Source organism: Bicyclus anynana, chromosome 27 (genome assembly GCF_947172395.1).
Source record: "Bicyclus anynana chromosome 27, ilBicAnyn1.1, whole genome shotgun sequence".
NCBI classification, from domain to species: domain Eukaryota; kingdom Metazoa; phylum Arthropoda; class Insecta; order Lepidoptera; family Nymphalidae; genus Bicyclus; species Bicyclus anynana.
Genome location: NC_069109.1, coordinates 5,182,125 through 5,191,558, shown reverse-complemented (window position 1 = coordinate 5,191,558; position 9,434 = coordinate 5,182,125). Strand labels below are relative to the sequence as shown.

Here is a 9,434-nt window from a genome sequence, read left to right as displayed (position 1 = left end):
CCTTTTAAATAAAATCAACGACTTTTACGCCAAGCGCCTAACCGTCACCACGTACGTTCCCGATTTAAGCCGTCTTTAACAAGTAAACCTGTGTTTTATTAAGCCTGGCCCTTACACTCGGCTACTTCACTCACATATGCACAATTTTCTGTTTACTTACTGTACTGTACTGTAAATTTATGTATGTATATTTTTAACACACACAATTAGCCCCCATTGCGCACGAGCGTTTTTTTAACGGGCGTTAAAAAAGCGTTCAAAAATAGTATGAAGTTAAATGAAGGTCTATTTCCAACGCCCAAATGTTATCGCCGTTTAGTGTTGGAAATAGTAGTCTGTGACGGATATGACGTCGCACGATCTCGTGTTGGGTGTTGGCTTCAGTGTGCTCGTGGCGTTCGAACCGTCCACATCTATTGTTGAGTAATTCTTTATGGGTTACTTGGAATAGGCGGGGAGAGTGACTTGAGTGGAAAAGGGGAGTGTTTGATATCAGTAAAAGGCGCCTTTAACCCTACACACATCGTTCGCAAGTACGTGACTTCACTCAAGGTCATTCTCTGCCATTCTAGGATCTTATTTGGGTTACAGTTTGATTTGTTAATTAAGTTGTCCTGACAAGTGTTGTGAATCATACCTTTGTTCAACATTAGTTTTGTTATATTAGTAATCACTTTTAAGACTATAATACAAAATTGAAAATGCAACAAAGCTCGAAAAAAATCGTCGCGTTTTTAAAACGCTGATGTGTGACTTTCGTTGTTTACTATTTAACTAAATGAAATTAAGCCTTTGTTCGCCTCAGTGTTAGTATGCATAGTGCATGTGTTGGTGTCATATCTATACTTCTATACTAATAATATAAAGAGGAAAACTTGTTTGTATGTTTGTTTGTTTGTAATGAATAGGCTCAGAAACTACTGGACCGATTTTAAAAATTCTTTCACCATTCGAAAGCTACATTATCCACAAGTAACATAGGCTAAATTTTATTTTGGTAAAAAATAGGGTTCCGTAAGATATTTGGGTTTTTCGTACACAAGGTGTAAAAAATCAACCAGAAAAGTTACTTATTTTGCGTACGCTGCTTAAACTATGAAAAATAGAAAAACAAAATGTTCTAATTAGTTGTAGATCTTAAAAATATCTACAAAAAAGTCCGCGACACACTATACCTATCTATGGCGAGAGAGGCACAACAACCATTTTTTTATTTAAAAAATTTGATTTTATTTTGGACTATATTTGGACTAAATTTTACTTATTCTATTTATACTTATCAAAATAAACCTTTCCCGCCTAACCCCAAAACGCACTTATATTACATTTGCTTACTTGAAACATTACTTGATACTATGCAAAGATACTATAATAAATCTTTGCAATTGCATGTATTATGTACATAATATGTTACGTAATGTTGGTACATGTACTTACAGATGTTCTGTTTTCGGAAGATGGTTTGCCTTTGGTTTTGGTTTTAGGGTTCCGTAGTCACCAAGCAACCCTTGTAGTTACCCATATAGTTTCCTCATGTCCGTCTGTCTGTCCGACCATCTGTACGCGGTGTAGCGCAGAGACTATTACTACTAGAAAGATTTTTTTTAACCGACTTCAAAAAAAGAGGAGGTTCTACATTCAGCTGTATTTAATTATTTATATTTTAATAACCAAATAATAAACTTAACAAAAAAAAATAATACCAAAAAATAAACTTAACAAAAAAAAATCAAATCGGTCTACAAATGTCGCTGGACATACATACATACATAAAAAAGATACATAGGTAGGTACAGCCGAATGTAGAACCTCCCCTTTGGAAGTCGGTTAAAAAAATCATCAAAATGAGGAAAATACTCTATTAATTCCCCTACTAACCTGAATGAGTAAAAAATATAAAAAAAAGTTGTTAGGTTTATATCCGAAGCATACGAAATCCTAATCAAAAATGTGCTCAATGATAAAATAATTAAAAAGAAAATTCTCAAATAAATATTTGCACAGATAAAGAACAAAAATTAAACAGTTTTGTGTACATAGGGGTTAAGTGTAGTTTCGTGTTGAGTATATAACAGAGCAAGTGCAGACACAGTTCATCTTGTTCAGGCATTCCTACCACAGATCTTCTAACTTCTCCATATTACTACATAAACCTTATCAACATGAAGGCTGTATTCGCTGTCTTACTCGTCGTGGTGAGTTCTTAACTTCCATATTCTTGGTTCCAAAATTGGAACATTAAGTATTTTTTAATGTTTTTATGCACTAAAGTATTTTTCACTACTCTTCCTTTAAAACACTGTCATCTTACCATTCCACAAGCATTTCAGCTTCTAGGAGCTAAAGTAATTTTGGTTTTTGTAATTTTTGTGTTTTACAAGTACTAGCCTACTGTAAAACTGAAAAGGTTCAACATCGTTTAGACATACTAAAATTATGACCTCTATAAAACGGAGGTTTAATTCGTAAATAGAATCATCACAGGTGGATTCGAGTACTTAAGAAAGGCCCTGATTGTATGATAAAAAATTTAAATTGTCTTGTCTGTGGAATGCGTATTTTTTTATTTAGTTTTGAGCTGCGTCTGCAAAAAAGAATATTAACATTGATTATTGTACTGAATTATTTTATTTTCTCGCAACCGTAGTGAAAAGTATAGTGTAAAAAGCGGGGCTAAACCCATTATAAACTCCGTTTCTATTTAGCAGCCCTCGCCTTGCGGCTCGTGCCTTAAAAATACCTCGTATGTAGGTCTTTTTAGCCCCTTGTTTAACAATCTACTATTTAAAAGCAACACACTAAATATTACTATGGATATACTACAATGATGATGTTGTTTACTCATTTTCAGGCTATCATGAGCGTGATGTACGAATACGTACAGTGCTCAGTAATCACTGATGTGTTGGGGGATTTAAACAATGTTGGTAAGTAACTTTCAGAACAGAATCTATCCTACTGATACAGAATGCAGTGTTAACAACTCTCATGTAGACAATAACAATTTTTTTTATTCGATGAAAATTGCCGCCAGTTGCCTTTAGAGTGGTTGTAGAATATCGTATTATATGTCGTTATAGGTCGCTAGGTCAAGAAAGAAATATTAAAATTATCATCAATTTAAAAATATTAGAGTCAAAAATTCCCTGAAAATACCCCTAAAAATTTCAGACCCCTAAAAAATCCCATTTCACTTATTTGCCCCCTAAATCTGGGGGGAAAACCCCTAAGTTGGAAACCCTGACAGAATGAGTCCTTCCAAGCCGCGCGGTGAGTCCGGTTTAGGGTTGCCAACATTTTTTCAAATTTTTTTACCACAATAGCCTCAAAAAATTCATGGTTTTTCAAGATTTGAAAAAAAACTGATGATATGAGTGTTTCATACTCTTTCAGACCGTGATTACTAAACCGAATTTATAATAGGCTATTTTATCCCAGAAAAATTAAATATCGTACTTATAATATTTGCATCTTTGTTTTATCTATACTTATAATAAAACTGTAACAGGTAAAATTCTACATGGTGGGAGGCTTCGGCCGTGGCTAGTTACCACCCTACCGACAAAGACGTACCGCCAAGCAATTTAGCGTTCCTTACTATGTCGTGTAGAAACCGATAGGGGTGTGGATTGTCATTCTCCTCCTAACAAGTTAGCTCGCTTCCATCTTAGATTGCATCATCACTTACCATCAGGTGAGATTGTAATCAAGGGCTAACTTGTAAAGAATTAAAAAAAAATACTCAAAGAAGAGTTTGACATCAATAAAAATATTAAGAAATACGAGCGTATTGGCGGACTCCACAAGCTAAATAAAAAAAAAAAAATTATAGTGTCCAAAAAAAAAAACAATTATTATGGTAAGCACACCAAAGACTATATGGTGCTACATATATTAAACAATTTGCCAGGACTCGATACTGGTAAATTGTTCAATATTAACTTAACCAAGAAAAACTTATTACAATATGTCAAGGGTGCATCTCGAGCGGGAGGGGAGGGTTCGCAGATGCACTTCGCTAGGGGACACAGTTAGGCATTATAAAATATGGTGCCTAATGGGGATGATGACTAGGTTTGAATATATTGATTTTTATGATATATTCGGGTAAATAAGGTCAATGTTAACTAATTTAAATTTAAAGATTGTCTGGATATTTGCGAAATAAATGAGATTATAAAATTTCAAAATCTATTAAAAATCTTTTATCGCAATTAGATGAAAATTCATACAGTTTTAGCTTCCTTACATTAAATGTGACATTTTTTAATATTTGAACTATAAACATAAACGCACAAATAACAAAGATATTAGTAATTTTGTTTGTACGCACATACAATTCTAACGATCATTACATTGCCTACGACGTCATTTTGTATGGGGTGTTTTTCAGGGATTCGCGGCAGCGCCTCAAATCTGACCCTTTAAATCCCTGTAGCTCCGAAAGTAATGATCGCAGATACCCTGTTCCTTTTACAAAATTGCTTTACTATTAGCGTACTCTTAATTTATATACAATTTTAAAAAACTGTCATCATCCCTATTATCTAACACTTTTTGTTTTTTGTACAATAAAAAAAAAGTAGGAACCGATGTAGATGGTGAAAATTTTGTTTTTCAGTCGGAAATCTCGTTGAGGGACTAAACTCTACAGGGCAGCAGCTAGCGAAGGATGTAGTGGTAAGTTTATCAAAACTAAGGTGCTCAGGAGTATTTCCCATAAATCTGGGATTATATCCTTTACCGAAAATTTTTCAGAATTCTACCCCTAAAAGGTTAAAATGGAATTGAAGTTTTTTTTTAAATTAATCGTTCATGTTTTAAGATATAGTTTTGTAAAATGAAATATGGACTACTTATTATTTATTTTTTTATTCACTACAAGTTGGCCCTTGACTACAATCTCACCTGATGGTAAGTGATGATGCAATCTAAGATGGAAGCTATATTTATTAAGACATGCGAGAATATTCGTATTAACATGTATTTTGGTATTCTAAAAGTTGTCTCAAAACCTACATATAGTGTAGAGTGTCTGCGTCTATTAAAATTAGAGGACAAACTACAAAGGTCACAAAAATCAGAGGTAATTGGTTCTCAGAGGAGAGCTGTGTGCCTAGTGGGTGTTTTCAATGTTTTCATACTGTTACTATCGCGTTAAAGTAAACGCGAATTTATATGGAATTAAAACAGTTGTGCAGTAGTGCCACTAGATGGCGCTGTTTCAATTCCTAAGAAATTCGCGTTTACGTTAACGCGATAATAACAATATCAAACTGCCACTAGGCCCTCTGTAAGTAGCTCTAATAGCAATGAATAAGTCTACGTTTTTTCACAGGGTGACCCTTCGAGCTAGACTAAATACTGGATCATCGACATTGTTTGCTGCACTGAAGTAGAATCAACGAGTAGAAACATGTACACCAAAAATACTCAACATCTCAAACGGGCTGTTTAACTACCAATCTTTGCCTATGGGGACAAATTGAAAAAAAAAAAAAACACCAAAGACGAAAACCTCCTTGCAAATTCCCATAATGAAAATACTCAACATCTCAAGCGGGCTGTATAGCTACCAATCTTTGCCTATGGGGACAAATTGAAAAAAAAAACACCAAAGACGAAAACCTCCTTGCAAATTCCTTGTAATATAAATTAGAAAAACTATTCAACAAGGAAGCTAATTTTGCTGAAACGATTATTTTGTACTTTCTGGTTCTGAGTTTTTTTTTTATAATAGACTTATATATATTTGTCCCATGCGCATACAATAATTTGGTAGTACATTGTTCATCTTACTTTGCTGACACTATTTTATGGGCAGCTATGAATATTATGCTTACCCTTGGCTTTGTTAAAATTGGTTACGAAAGTTATTGCAATAAATATTTTATTTTCTCATTTACCTATTGTATTTTTATTTTTGACGGACGCCCTTAGAATTTTAGTAAATCGGTCTATTCGTTTTTGAACGATGCTTAATTTATTTTTTTTACTAATTCCGCGGGAACCAATGATTTTACCGGAACAAACAGTAGCATATATCTATTGCATGAGACGTGAGTCCAGTGGACATGACCTCTGCCTTCGATTTAGAGGGCGTAGGTTCTAATTCGGTCAACTTCAACCCGTCAGATAAGTAGAAACTAGAAAAAAAACATACATACAGCCGAACGTAGAACCTCCTCCTTTTTGGAAGTCGGTTAATTAAATATCACGTGTCTCAAACGGTAAAGGAAAAATATCGTGAGGAACCCGGCATTCTTGGCAATTTTCTTTGTGTGACGTCTGCCAATACGCATTGGGCCAGCGTGGTGGACTACCTACTAGTCTACTCCTCTCATTCTGAGAAGACCCGTGCTCAGCAATGAGCCGAATTAAATAACCGACTCACATTTATAAAAATACTAGCGGACGCCCGCGACTTCGTCCGCGTGAAACTCGATGTAAACTTTAAACTTCCCCTACCCTACGTTGAAATTTTTCCTGAATTTTCTTTGCTATAAACCTCACGGAGCCCGAGACCTTTCCAATGAATGCAAAACCGTGGAAATCGGTTCGTGCGTTTTGGAGTTATAGCGTCAGGAAGGAAAACCCGACTTATTTTTTTTTTTTAAATTATCCTATGTCCTTCTCCTGGCTCTAAACTACCTCCCTGCCAATTTTCAGCTAAATCGGTTTAGCCGTTCTTGAGTTATAAGTGGAGTATCTAACACGACTTTCTTTTATATTATTACTTTCTTTTATTTTATAGATTGGGCGTATGTAGGTTTAAAAAAATTTAAAACAAAACCTCATTTTTATTATGACATAATTAATATAGTAATAAATAACATTTGTACCCAGCAAGTAATAATATTAACATCATCCATTATTTATTAAATACTTAATACCAAAATATTGTCCAAAAATAATACAAGATGGCAGTGCAAAACAATGAAAGAGGCTCAAAAGAGCTAGAACCCTGAGCAGTTATACAATTAAAAAAAAAGACAATACAGCGCCATCTGGTACACTGAAAATACACTACTAAGACTAATCACAATATTTACATCAGCCAATAATTTTGCACTTTACATTTAAATATCAACCAAAACCCATAGTAATAGAGTTGCTTATAACATGGGAGACTGACTTTTATCATCATTTATTTCCACCCTGCATGCTAATAACAACTCTAGTCAATTATAAAAAGGTTGATTTTTCAACACCAAATTGGAAAGGAGATCAATATTAGGCTTATACCTCATAATCTTCCATATCTAACCAACAATTTGCAATAAAGATTAAAAACCTAAATGTGTTTAGTTCTTCATTATTTTGATCACAGCCTTGATGCTACATACTCGGGCTGAAAAAAAAATATTTTTGTTAACTTTCTTCTCACTTCAAAGATCTATAGCCAATGATTTTATACTATTAGACATGTTATGTGCCTACAAAATCACCTCAAAGTATTCCAAACTCAGCTACTTCACTCACATATGCACAATTTTCTGTTAAGTGTATATTTTTAACACACACAATTAGCCCCCATTCGCACGAGCATTTTTTTAACGGGCCCTAAAAAGCATTCCAATGTAGTATGAAGTTAAATGAAGATCTATTTCAAACACCCAAAATTGAAAATACAACACAGGTCGAAAAAAATCGTCGCGTTTTTAAAACGCTGATGTGTGAACGTCCATTAAAAAAGCGTTGTGAATGTAGGCTTATTATACAATATTTAGGGTATATTTAGAGATATTATTATGCTCAAATAACTTTCGTAGTTTACTATTCAACTAAATGAAATTAAGCCTTTTTTCGCCTCTGTGCTAGTGTGCTGGTGGATAGAGTATGTGTTAGTACCATATCTATAGTATAAAATCATTGTCTATAGCAGAGATGGGCCTCTATAACTATGTTAGGAGACTGTACACCATTCAAATGTTAGCTTTCTGTATTCTCTGTTGAAAATAAAAATATTGACTGAATGTGCCGGACAAGTGTTGGACGATGACGTCTCATACAATATTGCGACTGTTAGCAAGAGTCGATATTTATGCGAACTTTGTATGCATGTAAAATCATAACTATTTTGGTATTTTTAAATAAAACGAAAACTAGTGTATTTGTATACACAAAAATCTAATGTAACAAAGTAACATTCTTCATTCTATTTTTTCTACTATTGCTAACGCTTGAAAAACTAAAAAAAAAATTGGGAATGTCATCCAAATATTGACACATTTTTTAATCAAAGATATCTTACTCACAGAAGCAAACCAATATGAGTTCTTCATAAATATCATCCGTGCAATTGTCCCCATTTTGGACTCCGGAGCTATGGTGTGGAGGTGCAAGTGCCTCACACTCCTGAATGGGGGCCAGTGGTAGCCAAACCTCGCGTCGTCCACAGACAAATTGTTTTTGGACAGAAGCTCTTTAGCAGTTGTCAACATTTTCTCAACTGTAAAAAAACACACACTAGAGAAGTGCTGCATCAACTGTATAGAAAAGCACAGCTGTTTCCTGAGGCCAAGATACGTGCCAATACAGCTTAGAGATTATAATCTTTTTAATTTAAAATAAGAGGCTATTCTACTATCGTTCTAACTGTAACCTAGACTGTACTGATCACCGAAGATAACCAGAGGTTTCAAAAGTGTATTCCGCTTAACACAATCACAAGCAACACAGCATCTTCGCTGGCTAAGTGGTCCCCGTTATCTAACGTCACCCGGATGTGGGTTCTGATACACTCAGATCACGGTTACCCCCTCCCAAATGGCCTTCTAACCAGAGGTCCGAGTCTCATAGGAGACGCCTTTAGAGAGTCGTTCCGTCCTCTATCTTTATTTCAGCCTTCGGGTCTCATCAGGCGATGCTCTGCGCTCGCCCAAACCCCCAATGACGCAGTAGTGGTCCCAAATAGAGCCATCGGCACTTACTTAACACGAAAAAAAAAAAAGTGTAAACTGAGCCTACTTGAAATAAATGAATTTTGACTGCCTACGACTTCAATTTGCCCTTTGGACCATGATAAAAGGAGTCACACATACCCAAGTCTTTATCATTGGTCGTCAAGCTCTTTGCATCTTCGATATGCCGTTTCGGTACGGTCAATATGTGATAGTCGCTCGCCGGTTTTATGTCCCGAAACACACAGACATCGTCGTCTTCGTACAGGATTTCAGTGTTTTCCAGTTTATTGATGATGTTACAAAATATGCAATCAGACTTTTCGATTGTAGGCGTTTCAGAATTCATTTTTGCAATTGGAAGTGCAACCGTGTTTACGTTTTTGAGAAACTTTGCAACTGTCAATGTCAAACCTTTCGGTGTTTTTTTTAATTCCTTACGAAGGCAGACGAAGGCTATTGCGCGCACAGCCATCCTTGCACAGGAAATACCATACATGTATTAAAGATCTATGGGAAGTAGATACGTCA

At 35.1% G+C, this 9,434-nt stretch overlaps 1 protein-coding gene and 1 long non-coding RNA gene across 2 annotated transcripts; one reads left to right on the top strand and one right to left on the bottom strand.

The window, feature by feature from the left end:
* The first annotated feature begins 2,423 nt into the window (after positions 1-2,423).
* LOC112053653 (uncharacterized) lies at positions 2,424-6,645 on the top strand. Its single transcript, XR_002887402.2, has 3 exons — positions 2,424-2,927; positions 4,622-4,680; positions 5,339-6,645. It is a non-coding gene; the product is annotated as an uncharacterized LOC112053653 (long non-coding RNA).
* Positions 6,646-6,780: 135 nt separating this feature from the next.
* Positions 6,781-9,393, bottom strand: LOC112053645 (adenosine 5'-monophosphoramidase HINT3). The gene is made up of 3 exons (XM_024093131.2): positions 9,045-9,393; positions 8,259-8,452; positions 6,781-7,351 (listed from the first exon to the last, which is right to left on the bottom strand). Exons 1-3 carry the CDS (start codon positions 9,376-9,378, stop codon positions 7,325-7,327), a joined length of 555 nt encoding a protein of 184 aa, XP_023948899.2. The 5' UTR covers positions 9,379-9,393; the 3' UTR covers positions 6,781-7,324.
* Positions 9,394-9,434: the final 41 nt, after the last annotated feature.

Bases quoted from the DNA above. Each gene is read 5' to 3' on its own strand.
- LOC112053645 (XM_024093131.2), bottom strand. From the start codon at position 9,378: ATGGCTGTGCGCGCAATAGCCTTCGTCTGCCTTCGTAAGGAATTAAAA. The intron at 8,453-9,044 runs GTATGTGTGACT...GTTTTTTTACAG, and splicing joins GACCAATGATAAAGACTTGG to TTGAGAAAATGTTGACAACT. The intron at 7,352-8,258 runs GTGAGTAAGATA...TTTTTTTTTCAG, and splicing joins ACTCATATTGGTTTGCTTCT to CCCGAGTATGTAGCATCAAG.